General features: G+C 43.1%; 1 protein-coding gene and 1 long non-coding RNA gene across 5 annotated transcripts in view; one reads left to right on the top strand and one right to left on the bottom strand.

The window, feature by feature from the left end:
• Amotl1 (angiomotin like 1) overlaps positions 1 to 26,279 on the top strand; it is a 133,169-nt gene that overhangs the window by 62,746 nt on the left and 44,144 nt on the right. For 3 of the 4 annotated variants that reach the window (XM_076846509.2, XM_076846512.2, XM_076846510.2), the window contains 3 exons: positions 3,554 to 4,484; positions 18,415 to 18,706; positions 25,696 to 25,840. In XM_076846509.2, coding sequence (XP_076702624.1) covers positions 3,554 to 4,484; positions 18,415 to 18,706; positions 25,696 to 25,840 — 1,368 coding nt within the window. Of the gene's footprint in view, positions 1 to 3,086; positions 3,167 to 3,553; positions 4,485 to 18,414; positions 18,707 to 25,695; positions 25,841 to 26,279 lie in introns of those variants that run through there. The other variant, XM_076846513.2, reaches the window with a different exon arrangement.
• LOC143392672 (uncharacterized) lies at positions 15,966 to 18,227 on the bottom strand. Its single transcript, XR_013090390.2, has 3 exons — positions 18,132 to 18,227; positions 16,797 to 16,848; positions 15,966 to 16,050 (listed from the first exon to the last, which is right to left on the bottom strand). It is a non-coding gene; the product is annotated as an uncharacterized LOC143392672 (long non-coding RNA).

Genomic DNA, 26,279 nt, shown 5'->3' with positions numbered 1-26,279 from the left:
TTATTAAAAAATTCTTATTCTTAAACATGGTTGTTTCATTAAGCCTTTCAAATCTGTTACCCCAAGAGGGTGAGGACTCTGTTCTCTTTATTCTCATAACTCTAACACCTGTTGGCAGGTCTGGAATAAAATAGGTTTGCAGTGCGTATTTGTTGAATGAATGAGTGGACCTGCCAACCCACACCGATCTGTTTCCTTGGGTTTTTCATTGCTTATTACAGTTATTTGGCAATTCATCTGTGAGTACTCTTGATAATCTCTTTTGGTTTTTGAACTTTGGGTGTCCATCTCACTTGTAGTAAACATTCTCTGGAGATAAGGAATGTTTTGACTTTACTTCATGTATGTTCCTATGAGGCAAATATTTAGCTTCTGCATTTTTCAAAGGAGAAAGATTCAGAGAGGCCAAATAACTTGCCTGAGGTCACAAAGGTGAAGTGTTTTGATGTTTTTGTTGTTGTTTTGCCATAAGGACAGGGAGAGCCAAGTGTAGATTAGAAGGAGAAGAGGCCAAAGGCAAGAGGTTTTAGGAGGCTGTTCGCAGAAGCCGGTAAGGAGAGCTGGCACCCCCCAGGGGTGCCAGAGGGTGTGGAAGAACAGACTCCACAGGAAAGCATATTGGTGTAGAAACTAGGGTTTGGTTCTGACTTCTAACTGCCATGAATGTGAAAATTTTTAATGAGAATTCGGGGACCAACATGGAATTGCTGTCTTTTGCTCTTGCCAGGACACTAAAAATGTCATTGTCTTTCATACTTTCTCAAAGTTTAATACCCAGGAAGACAGAGGAATATAATCCTTGATGGTCTTTAATTAAAAAAAAAAAAAGATAGTTGTGCCAGGTGCAGTGACTAATGCCTGTAATTCCAGCGGCTCAGGAGGCTGAGACAGAAGGATTACAAGTTTAAAGCTAGCCTCAGCAACTTAGTAAGGTCCTAAGCAACTTAGGGAGATCCTGTCTCAAATTAAAAAATAAAAAGGTCTGGAGATGTGGCTCAGTGGGTAAGCATCCCTGGGTTCAATCCCCAGTACGCCCCCACCCAAAAAAAAAAAAACAAGAGATAATTATAAGCCTCCTTCTATTGATATCTGTGTAAACACACACAGATGTGTTTGAATACATACATTGTAAGCAATCACACTACTTTTTTTTTTTTATTTCACTTTAGACTGAAAAAAAACTAGCTTGAAAGTTAATTAAATGTGGGTAGCAAAGGAGAGAAAAGATGAACAGTGAATATGAGATTTCTATCTGGATGACTCATGATGAAGATGCCATATATATGAGAAAATATATATACTTGAGGATGATTGATGGTTTAGGGAAAATGACATATTGCCTGTATATATAAAAACACTGAACCGTTGTTGCTTGGAACTGTACAAGTGCAGTCTGTCCAGAGATGTTGTAGTCCAGCTTCCTGGACAAAATATCGGGAAGATATTGAGGTTCAGAGAGTATGAGTGATTTACTCAAAGTCATGCCAGTAGTAAGTTCTGGAATTTTTACAGTCATAATGCTATATAATATCCTTCATGCACTACTTAATAGTACTATTGGGAAATGATCTAGGTGTTGTGTTTCATGGGGCTCACTTAGGTATTGTTTTGAATATCTGGTTGAATATCTGAGAACGGCATTGAGCTGTGTGCTAGGAAAGTGAAGATGAGAAGACTTGAATCTTTCCTTTATGGAGTTTGGAGTCTTTGTAAATAAGTAATTGCTATCTGCTAGGATGTTTGCTTCAGTGGCATTTGTACAAATGGAATAGGGCCTTTGGAGAAGGAAGGCTCAAGCCTATTGGGCTACAGTAGGGAAAGGCTTTACTCTGAAGGTAGCTTTGGAGCTGCCCCTGAAGCATAGAATTTCCTAAGATACACGGGGAGATGCCTCCTCCCAGGGATCGGGAAGAATGCCATGAGAGCCTAGAGGCTGGAGACAGCTAGCGGGTTTTGGAAACTATACATACTTAGATATTGCAGGAGGTTATTAAACTCCAAGGGGTTACCAGTGCTGGGCAGGCATGACATGAAGTGTGGCAGGTGACATGAAATGTGGCAGGTGACATGAAATGTTGCTAAATAGGTAAGCAGTACTTGTTACACAATATGATAGAATGTCAGCTTCATCCTAGAATTGATTGTTGGGGCTTTTGTGCAGAGAAGTAATAGGAGTCAATTTTTCTGTTGGAACAATTTTTCAAGGTAATGTGGAAGGTAGATTGGGATCTGAGGGGTGGGTTTAGAAATAGAAATGAGACTAGAGTCAGGGTATAAAGTTGAAATGGTCTGGGTATGAGAAGCCAGTGACTTGTAAAGTTGTGGAATGCACATAGATTTGGAGTCAGATCTTGGCTCTGCCTCTCCGAGGCCTCTGACTTATCTTCTCTGAGCCTCTCTCCATCTGTAAACTGGGTAATAATATCTGCCTCATGGGATTGTATATGGGATAAATTAAATAACATAGGAAGAGATTGTAGTGTAACAACTGCCACATCATGTACACTTTAAAATGTTATTGTGGTTATTAATAATAAACTTGCAGATTGGCTTAGGAATAATGAAGAAAGTTGGCAGAGATCTTTAGGAAGCAGAATTGACAGGTGATGACTGGATGTTGGAGGTCAGGGAGAGGAAGGAATTACTACGGAAAACTCCCAAGTTTCTGGCCTGACAGAATATAGCTGAGATAGGGGAACCCCAGGTTGGGGTGGACAAGTGTGTGGGGAGAGGAGTATGTATTGAAGTAGAAGGGTCTTAAGAGCTGTCGGCTGCTGTTTTAGATATGGGGGTGGTGACTCGGGAGAGGAGATGAATATCCTGTTGAGTGAGGGCAGAAGAGCACTCAGGACAGACCCAGACCTGGACAGAAATGTAGAATTGAAGGCACAGATGGAGAATAGGGAGCAGGCGAGTGTTCGGAGGCAGGAGGAGGGGCAGCCTGCATGCCAAGTTAGAAGAGCATTTCAAGAAGCGCGTGATCAACCATGTCGAATGCTTTGGAAAGGTTAGGTGTGTAATATGAGAGTTGGAAAACTCTTGTTGGATTTAGTTACTATTCAGAGCAGTGGATGGAGCATTTGGAACATGGAGACGGAGTGTGTTGGTTGCTTGCTGAAGATAACCAGAGGAGAAGGAAAGGGGAGATGCAGGGTAGCAATTAGAGGTCTGTGGTAGGGCCAAGAGAAGACGGTTTCTTTGTGTTTGATTTGGGTTTTGGTTTTTTTTCTTTTTTGAGATGGGAAAGACTTGGGATATGTTTATGTGGATGAAGAGAAGGGGCCATTGGAGAGGTTAAAGAAAAGGGGTTGGGGTGCTGAAGGATGAAGCAAGTCGAGGAGGAGCAGGAGGAGAGGAGATGGAGAGTTGCAGAGTCACTGTGAATTAGAGAAACATCCATGATACATTGCAGGATAGATGGGTGGAGGTGATGGATATTTGAAATCTTGTCTTTAATGCTACTGTAGTTGGAATGTTAATTGTTCCACATACTTATAAGCGTATATCTCCTGGGGAACAGCCTGATACCTTTTTTCTTATGTTTGTCTTTTAGAGGATCCTCTTTGTAACTTCCACTCCCCAAACTTCCTGAGGATCTCAGAGGTGGAAATGAGAGGTTCCGAGGATGCGGCAGCTGGAACAGTATTACAGCGGCTGATCCAGGAGCAACTGCGGTATGGCACCCCCACCGAGAACATGAACTTGCTAGCCATTCAGCACCAGGCCACAGGGAGTGCAGGACCAGCTCACCCTACAAACAACTTTTCTTCCACGGAAAACCTCCCTCAAGAAGACCCACAAATGGTCTACCAGTCGGCACGCCAAGAACCGCAGGGTCAGGAACACCAGGTGGACAATACGGTGATGGAGAAACAGGTCCGGTCCACACAGCCTCAGCAGAACAATGAGGAACTGCCCACTTACGAGGAGGCCAAAGCCCAGTCACAGTTCTTCAGGGGGCAACAGCAGCAGCAGCAGCAACAGCAGCAGCAGCAGGGGCCAGTGAGCCACGGTTACTACATGGCTGGGGGCACCAGTCAGAAGTCCCGCACTGAGGGGAGGCCCACAGTGAACCGTGCCAACAGTGGACAGGCGCATAAGGACGAGGCGCTGAAAGAACTGAAGCAGGGCCATGTCCGCTCTCTGAGTGAGAGAATCATGCAGCTGTCGTTGGAGAGGAATGGTGCTAAGCAACACCTCCCCAGCTCAGGGAATGGAAAGGGGTTCAAAGCAGGAGGTGGGCCCTCTCCCGCCCAGCCTGCTGCGAAAGTGCTAGACCCTCGCGGTCCTCCACCTGAGTATCCCTTCAAGACCAAGCAAATGATGTCCCCAGTCAGCAAGAACCAGGATCACGGACTTTTCTACAGTGACCAGCACCCCGGGATGCTCCACGAGATGGTCAAGCCTTACCCTGCTCCTCAGCCTGCTAGAACAGAAGTGGCCGTGCTGAGGTACCAGCCACCCCCAGAGTATGGGGTTACCAGGTGATTATCAAGCCTTGGGGGTCAACTCAGCTTTTCAAAACGTAACAGTCATGTTACTTTCAATGCATCTTAGATTTTTGTCATGAGGCTTTTTTTTTCCCCCTCTTGTATATAATATTTAATAGTCCACTTTGGGGCAAAATGAGTAGAGGGCAACTGGGGATTTTCTCCAAACTTAAAAAAGCAACTGGGGGAGGACGACTGGAGGGGAGGGACCACCAGTGCTAGCACTCTGCCTAGAGGCCTGCAAAGGAGCATTCTCCTGGCTGGCTTTGGAGGGTGTCCAGACTCCCTAAAGAACATACTGTTGCCGAAGAGTTTTATAGTCTTGTCTTCACTGTAGATTTACTGTAGTCTGAATGTTAGAACAGATGAATTAAAGAGACCCTGAAAATCACATAGTTCTCCTTCCTTTTTAGGTGGGAAACTAAATCCTAGAGAGATTAATAAATGTCCACACAACTCTGGGCAGCTGGGGACTAGACTTAGGTGTCCTGACCATCAACATCTTTTCACCCTTTTACCCTAACTCCTCTTATAGCCTTCTGTGTGTCTTCTGACTGATTGATGGATTCAGTCACACCAAGTGTGTGCTTTGTGCAACTCTGAACCAGGTTCACAAATGAAGATATGGTTCCTTCCCACAGGGACTTTATGGTGTTATCTCTGGGAAAACCAGTACTTGAATAGATCACTGCCATTCATTGTGTTATTTAGGATAGAAGTATGAAGAAAGTGCTAGGGGAACAGACAATATGGCTCACAAGTGCTGGAGCGGGAGAGGGCTTCGCAGAGAAGATTGGATCTTGAAGGATTCATGAGTTGTGGGATAGAGATGGAAGAGCAGGAGGTACAGTGGAGGGAATGCTGTTTCTTGAGACAGAAAGGCCATAAGGATTTGTCTGGAATGAGGGGCAAAAATACAGTTGGGAAGCCTGGTGCTTTTAGGTAGGGACTGTGTGTTGGTGTTTAATAGCTGACTTCAGTGGCAGTGCAAGATGGATTAGAGGATCATAAGGCCCTTCAGGAACAGTTTCAGTAGTCCAGGGGGCAATCAGTGAGGGTGGCCAAGGCTGCAGGCAGTGGGAATAGAACAATGTTGTAAGTTAAGAGAGGCAAGGATATAGAAATGACAGGATTCTGTGATTGACGAGATGTGGAAGTAGAGGGACCAGGCAGCTGGGAATAGGGCGGCTGGAAAGCAAGCTCTCAGGAGTTGGGAGTTGCCAGTGGTTTGAAGTTACTGAGCTTGTGTGGGAAGAGAGTGGAGCACGAGAAGACAGCTGGCCCCTGCCTATTATTGGATGTGTCATTCTCATAAAGGGTTAGGTCTATTTCTAAATTGAATGAGTGAGGGTTCCTCATGTGACCCCAGCACTGGGCACATGGCACATGGCACGCCCTGATGCACACCCTCTGAAAAAGGAGTGACCAGAGCTCGGCAAAGTGTTTTCTGACCTGCCACTTACTCCCCAGCTCGGACACCTCCCCACTGTGGGGGGATGCCAGCTTTGAAGCACTCTCTCCAACTTTTAGACCATGGACGGCAGGTGGAATGCGTTCTTCCTAAGGTGGTGGTAACTGAACCCCACTGGGGAATCCAAGATAAGACCAAGGAGCTCTGCTTCTTAAGGTTTTTGTCATTAGGCTTTCTTCTTCTTTCCCTTTTATAGTTCCTTATGTCAGAGGAGAAATTTTAACTCAAAAGCTTCTAAATTCCTTGTATTTGCATCTCATCGATAAACCTCAGCTGTTCAAAATAATCCATGGTGTTTTCCAGAATCATGGTGTTCCACACATTCCACTCGGACTCTGAAGCTTGATAGAGGGTGAAAACCTCCCCCACTGTAGTCTCCTTCCTCTTCATTGGCTTAATATTTTTTAATGGAGGTACAATAAATGGGTCATTTTGCCCTTTGTCAGTTGGCAATGAATGTGAAATGAGGAGGGAGAAATGATCTGGGAGGAGGGATGCACTTCTTGGAGTTCTGTCCGGTTATTTTTGGAAAGTGTCATTTGTGTGGAAGTGCTGATGTTAGAAAGAAGAAGAAACGTATGTGGGGTTTGAGCTTATTGCCAGGTTTGGCTGCTGGGTTGATGGGACACATCAAAATATCTTAAAAGACGTAACAGACAGGCCATTGAGGCTGGGTCCAGAGCTGTAAGGCTGCTTTGTGAGCTCGGCCATGGCTCGCCAGCAAGGCCCCAGCGGTGCAGCCCTTGGCTGGCTGGGTAAACAAAGTTGCATCCACACAGCCCTGCTTCAGACACTTTAATAGCCTGATTGCCAAGGTTTGAGCCTGAAACTCAGCAGTGTATGATATTCAACCTGTCTGTGACCCAAGAGTCAAGCAGGGCTCCTTTGAATTTCATTGTTATGTTCCTTTGTGCGTAAGAGGTTATCTGTGTCACTAACAGGGATGGTTTAGGAAGTTATAGACTGTTTGGTGCCACGTACTGTAACATAGGCTCCTACAACCAGACCGAGACGACTCTGGCTGAGTTTTCCCAGTCCATCTCCTTGTGCTATAAATGTGGACTCAGGAGATAAAGGATGTTCAGTGGTTTGGTCCAACCCATAACCTTGTTGAGATTTGACTCATTTTTATCTAGAGACAGATAGGTCCAAAGAAACAAGCGATAGAATGCATGAGAAGAATAATTTGGTTTTCTTTATTCTTGACTCACTATCACTTAAAAGACCTCTCACCTGCACCGATGAGCTAAAGATGTGTGGAGTTGTCTGGTAGATGATTATTAAACACTTTAGATTCCTTTATGGAAACCCCTTGGAGAGGCCATTAGTCCAGGCTTAGTTGACTTGCAGCATGTTTTTGGCCCTTGTTGGTGAGCTGGTGGCCGGTGGAGATGGAAGCACTAAGAATGGGACCTGCAGGGAATATGGGCTGCTCTGACTTTCCTTGAACTCTGTTTTGTTTTTCACTCAACCTGAAAGTGGAAATGGATAGGAAAGAGGAAAAGATGGAAGTTGGGTTGTCACTATGGAGAACTGCATTTCTTCCCCCACACAAATCATTTGAATAATATTAGTCCTAAGTAATGAGTTGGCTTATGCATTGTGCACTGTTAGTGAAAATCAATGCATGAATGAATTCCAGTTGGATAGTCTGATTTTTGTCTGAGGAGTTTGGAGTATATCAATTTACATGCATGTTTGTTTTCCAAAAAATAAGTGTTTCAAAAAATTTGAATACTAGAGATTCTAAAAAATTCCTTATTAATATCCTATTTTCCAAATATAGCTTTTAACATTTTCCTATACAAATTATTTCTTTCATATTATAATCATGAATTATGTTCAGTTTAGTGGGCTAGAGATATAGCACGGTGGCAAAGCACTTGCCCAGTATGTGTGAGACCCTGGATTCAATCCCCAGTACCCCCCCCCATAATAAATAAACCTAAATAAATAAATAAACCACATATTCAGTTTAATATCCTAACTTTTTTTAGACATCATTTTTTTCAGTTTCCCATTTTTTCACAGCAATAAATTTCATAATTTATTATTATGAAAATAATAAATAATCCTTTATTATTTTCACAACCATTCATTTTATTGCTGTATAATATTTTATTATGTATATAATTTATGCCACTTTTAAATAAATAGCATAGTGAAATTATCATACATATCAAAATTTCCATACTTTGGCTTACGTCCTTAGGATCATTATTTAGAAATGAAACTTGAGTAAATTATAGTGAACGTTTATTGGCTTATGATGTTGGATAACTTCATAAAAATACGTACTGTTTTACTGCACTTTGATCAACATTGGTCATTATAATTACAACAGTTTTGCCAATTTAAAAAGAAAGTAGTGTTTCCTCCCTATTTTAATGTGCAGTTACTAGCTAGGTTGGTTTTTTTAGGTGGTATGTTTGTCATACTTATTTGAACCTGAAAATTGGCTCTTCATGTTTTTTCTTCATATGATTTACATGCTTTAATGAACCCCAAGTAAACTGAAGCCTATTTTCTCTAACACTTGCTCAGATTTTCCAGTTTTTAGAACTTCTTCTGCATCCTTCTTGGGGACAGTGGAGCTGGGCAGTGGCAGGAGGACAGAACCTTCACGGAGTGCCCGCGGCATTCTGGCACTTGCTGTGGGTTGTCATTCCTCGTCTTATCAGCAATGCTAAGGAGTTGGGCACTCTTGATATACCCATATTTACATTCGGTCAAGCCTGAGGACTAGAGGGCAAGGTCATAGCAACAGGCTCCATCTCCTCTTGGTTCAGGGGCCCGGGTGCACCTGGAGCTCTGCTGCATAGTGCACCTCCCATGGGTTGCCTTGGAGGCCGTCTTAAGTCTTTCCTTGACATCAGCTCATCTGGTGAGTTTCTCATCAGATTTACAGACTACATCACGTGTGATGTCTAACCCGTGTGCTGCCCACCTCAGTGTTTTCCCAGAGGACGAGAAAACCAATTCCTCCAGATGCTAGGAGGAAAGCCCTCCAGGTGCCTCTTCTTTACCAGATACCCTGGAAGACTGTGGTGGCAACCTTAACCTTGTTGACAGCTGCAGGGTGTGAGCTTTAGTCTGTCTTGTGGTTTGCTTTCCTTTGAAGGGGGAATCCAGGGGAGTTGTGTGTGTGTTCTTTATTTAGACATTTTAAACAGAACGTTTCAGTTATGGAAGATGATGAATTACTAACTGAAGACTAATTTCTATATTTTCAGCAGTATCACCTTGGAAAAAGCTAAGAGTGACTCTCTGATGATGAAAAGAACACTTAAAGCTCTACGTTTCCTCCCTGAGCCTGGACATTGTCTTTTTCGCTTTTTATCTTGTCTCAGTCTTGCCTGTTCAATTGCCTGTTTGACTTACAAGCTTCTTGGAAACAGAAAGAGTGCTACCTGTTTATTAATATTTTACTCATCTATGGGTGTATTAATATATTTTTAGTATGCATATACTTTATAAGACCTTGAGATGGTAGTATTTGGCTCAGCCCTCTGTCCTAAGCTGACAAAACATTGTCTTCTAAGGAAATGTCAGACCAGAGATGCTGAAGATCTCCTTCTGCAGAGCCAGCTTCGTGTCACAGGCTTTCATCACCACCTTCTTTCTCTCCAGTGCAGGGGACATGCAGTTAGTGTCCTATGTTTATTGGGAGAACCCGTGATGCACTCTGTCCTCAACTATCACTATTTTCCCTACAAAAGTGCACTGTGGTTTTTTTTTTTTTTTTCCCCCATGAAACTTCCTGGTTTTGTTTTGTTTAGGAAAGAGTTAAAGGTCATTCTCTGGGAATATGCTAAATGACAGTGCAGGAAGGAAGGAGAGAGTAAGAGCACATGTGGCTAATTAAAGACAACACCTCTCCTCAGAGAAACCCAGTCAGGGCACAGTGCAGCCAGAGTGCAGTTTAACATAAACAGGCTTGCTAAATGGCAGGTCTTAATCCTGGTGGGCTCCATGTTTAGTATGTGCTATAGTAGCTGAAGGAAGGTTCACCAGTCCCATCTTACTTTGTGTTAGAAACAGCTGGAGGAGAGAGAATAATTTTGGAAGTATGTGTATCTTTCCAAAATGGTGAATTAATATTTGCAATTTATACAGTCATAAAAACAGACTTCTATTTGTGGGATCAAAAGATACACCAGGCTGGGCGTGGGAGTGCATGCCTGTAATCCCAGCGCCTTGGGAGGCTGAGGCAGGAGGATTGCAAGTTCAAAGCCAGCCTCAGCAAAAGTGAGGCTCTCAGCAACTCAGTGAGACTCTGTCTCTAAATAAAAATACAAAATAAGGCTGAGGATGTTATTTAGTGGTTGAGTGCCCCTGAGTTCCATACCCTGTACACCCTCCAATAAAACGATAACACAGAACCAAGGCCGTTAGGTTAAAAGCTATGCATCTCCCTTAATGAAAATAAGGCCATGTAGCCTTATTTAAATTCCACACACATATATGTGTGTTTGAATGCCAGCATCAGAACTCAGGAGCTTCTATAACATTTAAGTTAATTTATGGTTGGATAAACCAAGTAAATGCCTCATGTGTCCTGAGAAATAGCTCTGTAGTATGGAAATTTCAAGAAGCGAAGGTCAAGTTCTGGTTACTTTCCCAGGAAAACTGATGCAATTCCAGCTGCAGTGCATTAAATGAGTGACTTCTCCAAACTGGAGGGTTATCCATACCACCCGCATCACAGTGGTTATGGTTATGTTCTTAGTTTACACAAGAGTCAAATCATAATCTGGACATTTATGAGCCATGTGGGGTCTACATGACCAAAGGGGTCCAGATCCCATGGATTTGGAAAAAGAAGTTTCAAGGGGTTTAAATTCAGGTTTTTATAGCTTGTAGCAAATTGCGTAAGTTCTTATAGCCTTAGTTTCCTTTTATGCAATTTGTTTCTGCTAATTTTTCCTAAAACTAACTTACTAATTTACTTCCTTACATAAATAAAAATCTGTTTATTGTAGAAAGTTCAGAAATACATGTAATTCCCATCACCCTTCCCCCCCCCCAAAAAAAAGGAAAATAGTAATTAACCTCAATCCCATTATTCAGAAATAACCATTGTTAAACACTCTCTTCACTGGGTTGCTTTGAGGATCCAAAAATTATAAGAAAATACTGTAAGTTGCAGAGCTCTATATAAATATGAGGTACTTTTACTGAGAAGCATTCAAACTTGGACCTTTTTTGACAAAGAAGCCCTTTATTAGTTCATCTTATCTTTTACTTCGTTTCCTTTTTTTTCTGAGTATTAGAATAACCATGTTGATTTTTACAGTTTTTCTACAATGCATGTGTACTGTTTAGTTAATGATTTAAAAAAATAGCTCTCCTTATTCTTTATAGAAAATGTGTAAAGAACAGAAAAGTATGAAGAATAGAAAAAAATTCAAGAGACCCATTATCTGGAAACATCACCTTTACCTTATGTAATAGCTCCTTCCATCTTTTTCCTATGTTATTTTTAACATGAGCAAATCCTAATATGTATCATATCTTGGGAAATTTTTTAAAAGTCCTTACTTGGGGGCTCAAAAAAAGCTCATTTAACAGAATTATTAATATTGACAAACTGAAAAAATATTGTTTGGATTTTTATTTATCTATTAAAAAGTTTGTGTTTAGTTGCTTTTATTTATATTTAGTTGCTTTTATTTTCTCTTTTGTCAATTACTTGGCTACATTTTTCATCTATTTATTTATGATTTTCTTTTTCTGTCATATTTTGAAAAGTTTCTGTCAATTAGACAAGTCATTTTTAAAAAATTTTTAGTTTTATTTTTTAGTTGTTGTTGTACCTTTATTTTATTTATTTATATGTGGTGCTGAGAATCAAATGTAGTGCCTCACTTATGCCAGGCAAGTGCACTACTGCTCAGCCTGAGCCCCAGCCCCAGCCCCTAGTCATTTTTATTTTTATAAACTATGTTTATCTACAATTAGGCCATCAGAAGGAGGTAGGCCACATGGTGTTTGGTTGCATATAGCCTGTCTTCATTCATGCCCATTCATGTGGGCTCTGAGGACTGCAGAGTGGGAACAGCCAAGCTGTTGGCCTGAACTGTTCTGATGTTCACTGAGTTTGGGAATTGGACCTCTAAAGTGAGGCCCTTTGATGCATTTGCAGTATGATCTACAGAAGTGCTATCCAATAGAAATATAATGTGAGCCACATGACTAATATAAAATTTCTTGGCAGCCACTTTTTAAACAGTTAAAAGAACTGTCAGGCATGGTGGTGTAATCCCAGTGACTAGGCGCAGTCTGAGGCAGGAGGATCCCAAGTTCAACACCAGCATCAGCAACTTAGTGAGGCCCTAAATTGCTTAAAAGCAACTTAATGAGATCCTGTCTCAAAATAAAAAATAAAGGACTGGGGATGTAGCTCAGTGGTATAGAGTTCAATCTGATGTTCCCCACCTCCAAAAAAAAAAAAAATTAAACAGGTGAAATTACTTTTAAAACATCTGCGTTAATCCATTTAAAAACATTTTTAAAACTTATTTTAGTTAATTCATTGTATCCAAAGTATTATAATTTCAACAAGTAATCAGTATAAAAAACTCTTAATGAGTTATTTTACTTTTTTTGCATTGTCTTCAAATTCTGATATTTGTCTGACAGAGCACATCTCAATTTGGACCAGCCACATTTTAAGTGCTCAGTAGCTTCACGTGACTAGTCGCATGGTATGGTCAGTATAGGAGAAGGGATGAGAATCTGTCTGACCTGTCCTGCCCTCACCTTGAAACTCCACTCTGCCTCTGCACTGTGTTCTGCGGTGCTAGAGGGCTTGGGGATTCTTCACCGAGGCTGAGGCTTTACAAGTAAGGACTGTGATTCCTAAGGCTAACCCCAAGTTCTGAAGAGGAAGGGAGACCCAAGGGTGGTGCTTCTGACCTTTCTTCTAATACCCAACGGCATTGTGTGATAACAGGCTTACAATTAGAAAGTGCTTTCCTAAAGCAGACAGTAAGGGCAGTGTATCAGCTTATTGAATTCTTACAGCTCTGTGAGATAGGTACTATTATTGTCAACATTTGAAGGTGAAGAAGAGGTTAGAAATGTCTTTGCTTACATGGCTGAAGTAGCAGAACCAGAATTCAACCCCAGGACCAAAAAAAAAAAAAAAAACAGGTTGGGGGTGGCGGGGGAGCCCGGGTAATTAAGAACAGTCCTGTCCTGTGCCACCATATGAGGCATGTTGGTGTGGTGGAAGCATGTGGGTTCATTTTATGCTTTGTTTAGACTTTGAGATCTCTGTTTAGTCCTATGGCTTAATTTGATAGCTATAAAATAGAATAACTGCATTCAGAATGAGAGCAGTGAATGCCCAATCTTATGAGGATGAAATGACAGGTGGATGTACATTGCCATTCATGACACGTTTATTTACAGGTATAATGTAAAAGCAAAAGTTTAAATGTGAAGCCTTGTATGCAAAGAGGAACAAATGGCCTGTTGATTAGCTGCCACAGATACCACTAATGGTGTTATTTCCCCAAACCCAAATAGTATCATTGCAGTTTTCAGCTGCATTTAATGATCTAAGATACCTGAGCAGAAGGTCAGGGTCACAGAGTTGTTATTGTGTTGTCACCTTAATGATTCCACAGTCTGCCTGTAGTATCCAGAACAAATTTAAATGCTGGATATCTCTCCCTTAATAAAACAATGTTAAATCTGTTATTTAAAACCCATCAATCAAATATGGTATAAATTGCTTTCCTGCTCGGGATGAAATAAGTTGGCAAAAATTTATCGGGTGCCAATTCTGAAGTAGTCATTATTTGTTATCCTTTGAAAACTTGCATGCTAATAATTAGGTGGGGGAAGACACAGATGTATGAAATATTAAGTAATATTACATTTAAATAGAAATTCAAGAGAACAAATAACATGACATAAGGTCAGTGATGGGCAGTTGTACAGGTGAGATGGCCAGGTGAGAACTGGGTGCCAGATCTGGGTCGGTCTGTGCACAGATTGGGCCAGAGCATTGACAACAGAGGACCAGCCTTTCAGGTTGTCTCATGCCTTAGATACCCCTCTTCAAATCCTTGGTTCCCGTTTCCATGCAGAGCTGGGGAGAAGCTCTGGCAGTCCTGCTCAGATGTCTTTAAATAATTGGTCACTTCAGTGGCACATAGAAGAAAGTCACTTCCTTTGGCATTTCAAGGCACACTTGGCTCTTTGAGAAAGAAGCTGTGCTTCCTTGCTAAGAAATGGCTAGGGGTGCCTGCCTCTGTTTGTGTGGGTTAAGAAGGTGATGGAAAGCAGCACCTGGCAGATGGCATAGACCCTCTGTTTGGTTAGCTGAGTGCTCTCTGGACAAGACATTCACCTGTAAAAAGAGCAACACTGAGTTTATGTCCAAGGAAACCATTCAGAAGCAGGTTTCTAATGCTCATGCTTGCTCCAAGATCACTTGAGCCTCCAAAATGTTCTGGTGCTATAGCTTTAGGATGTTGATCATGGGCATGATGGTGGCTTAGACTGGGCCACTGATAAGTATTAGGAACCCTGGAGCAGAGGACTGAAGGAGGCTGCCTTCCCTCCCCACATTCACCAGCATATACAGGCAAGCAGTGAGCTGCAAGGACCTGGAATCAGAATGCCCGTACTTGATGCCTTTATGTTCCTCTTTTCTCTGGTTTATCTATTCTCATATCTATTCCCATATTTTACAAGTTACTTCCTTAGCCTTGTTTTCTTTGTCTAAATAGATTGACAGCAATACCTATTTTATAAAGGTCAAAATGAGAGGATGCATGTAGCAGTGGATACCATAGTGACTGGGATGTCAGAAGTGCTCAGTAAATGTTAGTCATGACGGAAAAAATTCACTGGGTTTCTGGTGACTGCCCTATGCTGGGCTCTGTATCGAGGGCAACGGAATGCAATGATAATAATTTTAAGAACAGTAATAGCAGCTAACTGTTGTCTGGGGCTTACTGTGTGCCAGACCTTCTACATACTCCTTAGGTCCTTTGACAACCTAAGGTAAGTGAATTTAGTCCCAGGAGTCTGAGACTCAGGATGTCTAATAAACTTGCTCTCTGACTTCACGATCTAATAGGGGAAACAGGCTTACAGACAGACAGTAACAGCCTAGAATTATATTCACAAATATTTCTCAATAAATCTTGGCTCCCATCCCCTCTTTTTTCCCTTTCTTTTTGTCCCCATTACTAGGAAGTGGTTTCCTAATGCTGGCCCATCAAAGACATTGCAAGCTATATCTTTGCAAATCAAGGGTAGGCAGTAGCATCGATGTGATTTTGTATGAAATTTCTCTGTTCTGTCCCGACACTCTTTTCTTTCACCTCATTTATGCTAAGCCCAGATCTACCAGGCCTTCGAGCCCACACCCCAAGCTGGCTGAGTGGTGGAGCCAGGGAGTCGTGCTGTGTCCTCCTGTCCACACGCTGCCCATCACCATGTGGTGGTGATAACCCACCATGTGGGTTTATTAGCACGAGTGTGTAACTGGGGTACTTGGAGGCCAGTGTCTTGTGTGATAGAAGACTCCCCGTTCTTGGCAGACATACTTTTTCTGTGTTCTCACACCATCATTGAGGACTTAGGCTGGCATCAAGAAGAACGTGTCATCTGATTTCTGCCTCTCTTCTTGGTTTTCCTTTTAATTACTACATACCAGGAAGAGATGACGGAGAAAATGGCTCATTGTTGACCATAAGTGACTTCCCAGAGTTAAATTAATGTTGGAGGTGGAAGCCCCACCCCAAGGCTCCCAAGAGCAGAGCCACCCACCTCTGCCTCCAAGACTAGCAGTGTTTATCCCTGGCCTTGGGTGAAGTGTGAAAGGAATGTTTAGGAGGTAAAAGTGGGTGTCGGCCTCTGACTCAAAGGCAGTGGTGTAATATGGTATGTGGGCTCTTGTGAAGGTAACCTCTTTCCATGGAAAATGCACTGTAGGAGTCTGCAGCCTGCAGGAAATACTTACTCAGTAACAGGTCTGTGAAGTTTTGGGTCCATGCCTGGTAGTTCCTGTGACCTGGGGTGAAAGCAGGTCCCAGTGGCCTTTCATTCTCCGATGATTTGGATATCCTTATATACACGGGAGGACACATATATTCATACACATACACTTCAGTGTGGAAGGGGCACAGATTTGTCAAAATGCAGAAATGTTTTAGTCTAAAGATGTGGCCAAGTAGTTGTGTAACAGGTATGTAGAGAGTAAAGAGAGATGGTTTAAATGTTCACTTATGGAATAAAGCTTTGTGTTCTGCAGTTCTTCACCTTGCCTGGGAGACTTAGATGTCAGTTACTTTAACATGAAATAGAAGGGGCTTCTAGACTGCAGGCAGAAGTAAATCCACTTGGGAAGTATCTCCTGAACCCAGATGGAATGCTCTAAGCAGGGCCTGAAGATAGGTACTATAGTATCATCTGCTGGTTTTGGTCTTTGGTCATCTTTATGAAGAAATGAATATCTGCATAATGAGGGCCAAAGTGACCCTTATCAAATTTTCTTCTGGAGTTTAACATTTAATGCTAGTAACTGGCATTCAGAGGAATCCTGACTGTGAGTAATGCTTATGAAGTGAGAGATGTGGAGGCTGGCAGGGGCCAAAAACACTCCAACAAATACATGTAAAAGGAAAATACAAGGCCAGGTGACCTGCTGGGAAAAACTGGGGTAGTTCTGGGAGCTTTGGTTATAGATGGCCACCAGTTAAGGAGGGTGACACAGGTAACTGTCATTGATTAGAAGTAGCTGGATTTCCAGAGGACTCTGCTCTTTGACACAATACTGATGGGTGTTTGTGTTGCTGCTAATTCTTACTTACACTTCATCTCCAGTTCCCAGATGGAGGTTCACAAGAAAACCAGTTTTCCTGTCTGAACAAAAGAGAGGCAGCTGTAGTTGGAGAACTAGACTTCAAGACTGTTTGCTGTTTATGCCTGTGCCTATAAAAATTGTCTTTGGCCGGGCATAGTGGTGTACACCTATAATCCCAGTGACTCAGGAGGCTGAGACAGGAGGATCATGAGTTCAAAGCCAGCATCAGTAACTTATTGAGGCCCTAAGCAACTTAGGAAGATCCTATCTCTAAATAAAAAATAAAAAGGGCTGGGGATATGGCTCAGTGGTTAAGCACCCCTGGGTTCTATCCCCAGTAACAAACAAACAAACAAACAAACAAACAAAAAAGTTGTCTTTGGAGGCCCTGGGCTTAGGTTGAAAGAAAATGCAGGTTAACAGAATAATGGGGAAGGAATTGTTAGGGGTGGAGACAGGAGATAGACATCTGTTGTTTCAGATGTAAGTGCTAATACCAGGAATTTAAGCCTTCAAGAGGCACCTCATGAGTTCTTTCTAATATGACTAAACTGGACTTGATCTCCAGACCTCCTCAAAACAAAAATCAAATCAGTTCCTCTACCAGACTTTTCCATTTCATCAAATGGTAGCCCTATTAATTTGCACAGAACCCAAAATTGAGGAATAATTTTTATTTCCCTCACTTTCTTTCTCCCCACCTTGATATATATATATATATATATAAAATGAACCCCAAGTCTCTCAATTGTTTCTCTTCTTGCTTTGACTCTGTGAGTTCTCATCATACTCACCTAGGCCACACCTGGGCCTCCTCTTTGGACTCCATGGGTCTCTTGCCACTGTGCAATACATTCTGCGCACACCACTCCTGGCAAAGGCAGGTCCCCCACTGGCCTCTGTACCCTCTAAGGGGAAGTCTGGGGCCTTGTCTCACAAAGGCTCCTGCCCCTGTCTCTAGTCCTGTCTTGCAGTGTTGCTCGCTGGCTGTGCTTTACACCACCAGGCTTTCTTCCACTTGCTCCTGCCAGTGCTGATTCCTGCCATAGACCCTGGGTACTAGCTGATCCTCTTGCCTGGCATCTCTTTCTCCCACTTCTTTACCTCTCCCACCCAAACCATCGTATCTTCTGATTTGCCACTCAGACTTGAGCTCAAACTTCTGTATTTCACACTATTTATTTACTTACTTATTTACAGTGCTGGGCATTGTACCCAGGATCTTGTCAACACCAGGCAAGCACTGTACCACTGAGCTGTGCCCTGTCCCTAACTTCTCTATTCTTTGATGAACCATTTTACTTTCTGATTCTCAGCTTTGTTCTGTAGTTTGATGGCTCACCTGTGCCTGTGTTGTTCTCCTAGAAGGTAAGCTTCTGAGAGCAGGAACCCGGTCTGTCTTGTTCACTGGATCCCTAGCAGCCAGCACAGTGCAGATTGAGAGGGAACACAGCAAATAATAGCTGCAGGATGAGTGGTGGAGCTTGTTGCTCAGTTGAGCACTGGGAAGTGCATTGGTGACCTCTGACAGTGGAAGCCATGACAATACATATACTGGTGGGGCTTCCTTCCTACTCCCACCACTTCCCCTGGGGTCTGATTGCTGGTCTTCTGTTCCCTTGCAGCCGCCCATGCCAACTTCCGTTCCCGTCGACCGTGCAGCAGCACAGCCCCATGTCCTCTCAGACCTCCTCCGTCAGTGGGCCACTGCACTCTGTCTCTTTGCCACTTCCACTTCCGATGACCTTGGCGGCTCCGCAGCCCCCGCCTTCCGCCTCCCCCAGCCAGCAACTTGGTCCAGATGCGTTTGCGATTGTGGAGCGTGCCCAGCAAATGGTGGAGATACTAACTGAGGAGAACCGAGTGCTTCACCAGGAGCTTCAGGGTTACTACGACAATGCCGACAAGCTCCACAAGGTATGTGACATCCCAAGGCAAGGGGTCAGAGAAGCTTCTCTGGAGGGAACAGGATCCTCTACCTGCTCCTAGGTGTCGATTGGCTGACTCACTTGCCAGTGTTTAAGGAGGCCCCTTTTTATGCCAGGCATTGTGCAAAGCTTTAGGGAGACAAAAATAAATATGACCCAGTGCCTTTCTTGGAGGAGCTTACAGTACTATAGGGGTGAGAGAATTGGGAAACCTAATGCCTGCAGGAGAGGTGCAGCTCAGGTGGCACTGGACGGGGCCTCAGAGGCTAAGTAGGATTTCCTCAGATGGACAAATGTGGAAGAGGGAACACAGACAGTAACACAGGAATGAATTGAGAGACATCAATTTTCCTTCATATGTGGGAATCTCAGGAATCTTGCGATTGCTATGTCTGTCTCATCAGCAGGCTAATGCAAAAAGCAACATCGCCTGGACGCTCGAAGAGCAAGAGTAGGGGTTATTGTATGCTTTCCTCGTGCTCACCACTGGTCAGGTGGGAAAATGCCGAGTAATTCCAGCCTGTGTAGACATCACGGCGATATTAGAATGTGAGACAGCCTTCATCCTTAGAGCATTATGCTAAGAGCCAAAGAAATTAGAACATCATCCAGCAGGAGCAAACTGTTACAAGTCTTTGATTTCTTGGTGACCCACCTGTACTGCAGGAAGTATGGAAGAGAAAAGAGGGGCAAAGGTAATGGGGTATTTTAGGGCAGGAGAGCCACAGGATGCTCAAATTTCTTTTTTGGACCCAAGAAATATGTGTGGCAGCAGGGATCTAATGAGTGTAAATGCCTGTCCCTATCCCTGTCCCTGGAATAAGGCACTTTTGTAAGGAGAAGGAGCTAGGGTAGAAAAGTAAATTCCACCTGACTCCAAGATTGTCCCTTTGACTCCATATGACAATTAATAAAAATCATAGCTAGATCAATTAGTATTCATTATTGATTTCACAGGTAAGGCTGACCTTTTGGTAGTCAGGGTTTTGGTTTGTAGACCTTTCTCATTTTCCAATGGCTGGCAGTAAAAAGCTGGGAGCAGAGGATTTAATAGTGCAAATGATCGCCTACAATCTGCCCCAGCATGTTGGTGTGGAATTTCCTCTGAAAGGGTCTGGAGCTCCCAGAATCAAGACCAGACTTGGCTCAGGGAGCTCTGGCTGCCTTTATCAGAGGGAAGATGAGAGCCACAAACAAACAGTGCTGCATGAAGATCATGGCCCCACTCCCACCTCCACTTGAACCCTTAGAAGTTGGGAAACCAGTGTGTTGTCTCCTGGCTGTTTGCCTGTAAGCTGCTGCTCAGGCCCCAGCTTGCCTCTGACTCCTCCCAGGGCAGCTTCTTGGTATGGCCTGAAAACTGGGAAGGGCCCACTCAGCACTTTTGGGAAACAAATTTTTTCTTTATTCTTCCCTAATGGAGCTCTGTGGTAGATGTGTCCAAGAGCACTGCAGACTCCCTGAAGACAGGTTGGTGCTGGGTCTCTTCACATGGATATTGTGGAAGAGTTCCATGGACAGTGCGGTACAGAAAGATCAGTGACATTTTTAAAAAAATTAATATATAGGGTTTCTTTTGTTAACCAATAACATACATCTGTTTCTGATTTTGTTGCAAATTTATTTTTATTTTTTGAAAAATAAAATCACTTAATCTCCCAGTGCATCCATTTCCCTGCACAGAGGAAGATGCTTAGAATTTGTGGCCAAAAGGATTCAGATGGCTTCCAAAAAGGGAGGCAAGTTAAAAGCTATTTTCCTTCTGGAACCCCAAACTCTTTCATTCCCTAGAATTTTACAAATGGCTCCATGAGTACCACAATTTTATTGATCTGTCACCTGTCAAGCTAGAATTGTCAGTTTAAAACCTCAGATCTCGTGAGATCCTTGGCGTACTCCTCACTAGTTCTACAGTTGTTCTCAAAGATGGAACTGAGACCCAGGAGGGCTGTGTGAGCTTGGTGTTGTGACATTTTCTGCCATGTGTCCCAAAGGCCATCCTTGTTCCGGAATTTTCCTCACCATTGTCCTCACTGCTCAGACTTCTCGGCATCTGCTTAAGTTTTAGGTCTGGGCAGAGGATGGTGGGCCGAGGCAACAACACTTCTCAGTGATGATAGCTGCTAGTTTCTTGGCATGGATGTGATGCCTACTTTTTAGGTGGGCCTGCCAGGATGTAGGATGTGGCTATGCTATGCCCACAGTATCATTCCATCTGAGACCCTCATAGCATTGGGAACACTTTGGCCCTCACAGAGATTCATTTTAAGAGCAAAACCAAAAATAGATGAATTTTTAATTGCAGAGCTTAGCATATGCATTTTGTGCCAGGAACATGGCCGAGAAGAATGATTAAATTCAGAGGCTGCCAGAGCCCGGCCTCGTCACGAAGGCTCTGTTTCCAAAGAGGCACAAGGTAGTAGTTATCACTGTTAACGTTGGAAAGATGGTCAGGGGCTCCCAGAAAGAGCTGTTGTTTTTGTTTTTCCTTTTGGTTACTCCTTTTGCTTCAATTTCCTCCCTGTTTCTCTGAAACTTAATTAATGAACAGAGTTTCCAGGAGGACCAGGCTGTGCATTGTTGAGTGGTTGGCTTCAGAAACTATCAGGGGATAGATGGACATCAGGAGGGGAAGGAATGAGCATTTTCGGTCATCCCAGGCTTGCACTAGTGAAGACTCTCTTCTTTTGTGAGGGAAACCACGGAGGCTTTGATGGTGCAAGTCTATGGCTTGAACAACAACAGCCTTTCTTTGGTTTTAGGCATCCCTGACGGTTCTCAGGAGAAAAGCACACACCTGGAGCTTAGAATGGCTGAGATTTTCTCAGGGTCCTCTGTTGGTTTGCGTGATGACAACAGCATCTTTGGAAGCTGTCAGGGCTTCTCACTCTGCTTTGTAGCTCTGTTTCTGGGACACTGAGTACTTCTCTCTTGCCCAGCCTCAGGGCTCTCAGGCTGCGGAGAGGACAGCAGCTGTGAAGGCCAACTTGACCTTCCCTCCGCGCACCAGACCCAGAACCTAAGCAGCCCTGGTGCTTTATATCAGAACCATCTGTCCAGTCTTCTCCTCATCTTCATAAATGTCAGGGGGGATTAAGATGTTCTGGACATGGAGGGTCTGAAGAAGGTTTTTACTCTGAAGGAGTGTACAATCACAAAGAAAGGAGCTTTAGATATAAGATTCTTAAAACGAATCCAGTCTGACTTTCTACCCCTAGGAATCCTTGCTTCATGTCCCTAAAAGGAGGCCTTTTCTTTTTTACGCGTATAATTGCAAAAAAAGGAGAACTCACTACTGGGTGAACTATACTTCTGGAAAATGTAATTAGGAAACTCTTCCTTGTGTTGGATCAAAGTCTGCATCTCTTCAACTTCCCCATATTTAATTGTAGCTCTGATCTCTACAACCACACTGCAAGGGACTACTCTTTGTCCACCACTACAGCTATCATTTCTCACAGGAAATAATTGTCCTGAACTAACGTCCTTGCCCTTTTTCTCTGGGTACCTAGAGCACATAGCTATGTGTTTATTCTTGATTGTTTTAGCCTTTGAGGTGGTAAACTATGCTGTAGAAGGCTCCTGAAGTTTCTTCTTACAGTGTGCAGAGGGAAGTTTCTTAGTGAAAGTAAAGAATCCATGGTCAGGTGTAGTTTATATACCAAGTCGATTGAAGATTAATTAATCCCAGTTATGGCCATGGGCAGAGGACAGTTCTGGGATGGTAAGAGCTATTTCTGCCCTCGAAGAGTTAACAGTCAAATTGGAAACACAATGAGTTATGTACAGCAGGTAACAGTCCAGTGAACTCAGACCCCAGCAGATTCCTAGGGTGGCACAGTCAGGAGACCTTCCCGACTGTCTTTGGCTTGCAGGTTGAGCAGCTCTTTGATGGTAGCTTTGGTACTTTCACACCTCTTAGTGACTAGGTATTGCCCTGTGGTCTTTAAGGGCACTGTTCCTGCAGGATGGGCATGCCCATCTCTCCAAAAATAAAAGCTCCCATTATACAGAAAATTAGCTTAGAAATGGCAAAGTGTTTTGGAACTGTCTCTTTTGCAAACAAAATTAAAAGGAAGGACCATCACTTGCAGTAGCACTGTGAACAGGATTTAGGACGTGGTATTCTCCATGCCACCACATTGCTGATAATTCATGATAACACTGGAAGAAGCAGGAAGACCTTGTGCAAGTTAGGGAATAGTGGAATGGCCAACTCTGGCATAGGGAGGGCTCAGGGACAATAAAATGGTACCAAAAGGAGCCTTGGTGTCTTGGGTCCACCTCTTTTGGCTGCCTCTAAGCCAAAGCTCCATGCTGTCCAGCCTCTTCAATGACCTCTTCCCAGATGGTCCCTGCTTGGTTGTATGTAACCTGTGGGGATACTGACCATGATTTTGCTCCTTCTGAAGTCTTTGTCTTCTGGGCACCTGCGGAACCAATGACTTCAGTCTCTCTCCTTTTGCCCCAGCCACCCCTCAGTGTGAACGCTCCCCATGGGTTCTCTCAGCTTCTGTTGACTCCATAAGTGGCCTTCATTCTGTCACCGTCTGTCATCTGTTGGCCGATGCCACCACAGCTGTTCTCCTGACTTTCAGACACGTATCTCCACCTTCTAACTGGAAAGCTTTGGTGTTCTACAGAGTCCTCATCTTTTCAAAGCCAAACTGTTTTTTTTCGTCCTTTGGTAAACTTATTTTTTCTTATCATTTATCTTAGTTGTCGTATTTCCCCATTTTCTAAGCTGTGAATGTCTATGTTGTCTTGGATTTCTGCCTTATGAGGTAGACCCACACACCAAGACCTGTGGACTCTGCTGTTTAGTATCCTTAGAATTTTTCCTTTTAGTTATCCTGGCTCATGCCCTTGTCACCTGTCACTCATCTGTTTACCTTAACCACTCACCTGGACTTCTTTTCTCCTGCTTCCTACTCCCACCTCCACACTCCAGCTCCATCCTATAGTTATCTCTATAAAACTCTGGTAAGACCACGCCACGCTTCTTACAACCTGCCCCTCCCCAGTCCCTCCCACCTGATAATTCTTCTTTGCTGTGACTTCAGGTTCTTCCTTTGACCCTAGTTCCTGCCTCTCTCACCCCGCTCTTGTCCTGGGACTGTCATGTCAAAGCCATGTGCTTCCTTTCATGGCAATGTTTCTTGGCTTGTGTCCAATTTCTTGCCTAGAATGTCAAAGCCCTCTGGCTTTTCTTTTTTGCCTGGCAAACTCCTGTTTGTCCTTCAAGACTCATTTTAGATGGCATTTTCTCTAAATGACATTTTCTGTCTTACCCTTGCAAAATTAATGACTTTATCTTTCAGCTGTCATGGCACTTCACTGTCATAGCCCTTATCACCTTGCATTGTAGAAGTGCCTGTGTCTGGGTACACTCCACGTAGTCTGTGAGCGCCTAAAGGCCGGGGATTATCTTACTTCTGTATCCCTGTACCCAGGAGAGTATGTGCATGCTGTAAGCAAATTATGAGTATCTGTTAGGACTTGTATTATTTACAGAAGACTTGTCATGGATTTTCTTATCTGAGTAGTTAGTATTCAAAAAAGAGCATGCCTGGCTCTCAGTGACATTTCTTTCCTGTAAAGGGACTCAGAACATGGCTTTGGTCTCCTGGTGTCCAGGGAGGAGTGCTAGTGCTCTCACACCATTAGCTTAGCTTCAGCGGCAGCCAATCTGGCCTCTAGGCAAAAAATTGGTCACGAGCCAAAAAACATAGCTGTGAAAATAAGCACATGGCTTTGACATGACAGTCCCGGGACAAGAGCATGTGGAAGAAGCAGGAACTAGGGTCAAAGGAAGAACCTGAAGTTACAGCAAAGGAGAATTATCAGGTGGGAAGGATTGGGGAGGGCTGTGTTATAAGAAGGGTAGTGTGGTCTTATCAGAGTTTGCAGGCCCTCTCACCCAGCCTTTACTTTTTTTTTTTCTTTGTTTAATTCGTTTTTAAAATTTGTTCTAATTAGTTATACATGGCAGTAGAATGCACTTTGACTCATCATACATAAATGGAGTATGGTTTTTCATTCTCTGGTTGTACATGATGTAGAATCACACCGGTCATGTGGTCATTTATGTACACAGGGTAATAATGTCCGATTCATTCTACTATCCTTCCTACCCCCAAACTCCTTTGTCTCCCTTCACTTCCTTCTACCTAATCCAAAGTAACTCTATTCTTCCTTTATTCACCCGTAATGTGAATTAGCATCCACATTGTCAGAGAAAACATTCCTGCGTTTATGTTACACAGCAGCAAAATGGAATTTATTGAGATCCCCTTCAAAATCACTGTTACATTAGACTCCTTGTTATAGATTTCCAGATGCCATAGGATAAAGACTTCTCCAGTTATCCTCAATTTCATGAAATAAAAAAAGTCTTAATCCTATATTTCTCAGTTCCTGCATATATAAAAGGTTTTCTGCGGTACACTTGTTTGTACTTAAACACAAGTCCATTGGTCATTTATGTAGATGTTTACATAAGTAAGGGATGAAGATGCTCATTAATGAAGCCTCTCCTGGAGAACAGGCAGGTAGGAGGGACCCTGGAAAGAGCACTGTGCTTAAAGTCTAGAAGTTTGGGTCTTGGGTGTAGTGCTTTAATTCTGTTGTGCTTTAATATTTTCCTTATGTGAAGTGGACATAATGATCATAGCTATTAAAATAGCATATCAACTGTAAGAGGCTTATGTTATGGTTAAATTAATCTCTTCCTAATATTGATATAGTGGGACTTTTACTAGGGGACATCACGTGGTCTGATTTTGCCCTTGGAATAGTGATGCTGCCCTTGGAAGGCAAGTGGGGAGCAATATGGATTCCAAAGTTTGGTAGACATGAAACTTGAGATGCAGAAAGGCTGCCCTGAAGGAAGACATAGCCTCACACTTGAGTGTGATAGAACCATTATTACTAAGACACCAGCATGAATGTCACTTTAATGCCAGTTCTTTCTTACAGTTTGAAAAAGAACTCCAGAGAATTTCAGAAGCCTATGAGAGTCTGGTGAAGTCCACTACCAAGCGAGAGTCACTGGACAAGGCCATGAGAAATAAACTGGAAGGCGAGATCAGAAGACTTCACGATTTCAACAGAGACCTCCGAGGCATGTCACCCTCTCCTTATAATCTCTCCACCCTAAACTACCTGTGCAGTCAGCAGCCTCATTCAGGGCCAGATTGCTGTTCTTTCATTAGATGATCTTGTAAATTCCAACCTTCTGGGAAGGGAAAAGTGCTCAAAGAGCAGAATCATTCTTTTCTTCTTCGTGGGTTGTAGGTTGCAGCATGGAATTTTGGAAGTGAACCTGCCTGCCTGAGGCTGTGGAAGGAGGGAGTCTGTGTGCAGCTTCACTTTGCTTTTACTCCATAGTGACTCATGACTGTGTGAATAGAAATGTTTAGAAAGGACCAATGTGGGATGCACAGCCCTTTCCACATCAGGCTGAGTCTTTGGGTAGTATTCTTTGCAAGCTAGCGCCTCACTGACTAGGTATAAAAGAAAGACAGAGCTAGACATATGTTCCTTCTGCAGGGCGCGGGAGG

The sequence above is a fragment of the Callospermophilus lateralis genome, chromosome 2 (assembly GCF_048772815.1).
Source record: "Callospermophilus lateralis isolate mCalLat2 chromosome 2, mCalLat2.hap1, whole genome shotgun sequence".
Taxonomy (NCBI): Eukaryota; Metazoa; Chordata; class Mammalia; order Rodentia; family Sciuridae; genus Callospermophilus; species Callospermophilus lateralis.
Note: the sequence above shows the minus strand (reverse complement) of the source record. Positions and strands in the feature narration are given on the sequence as shown.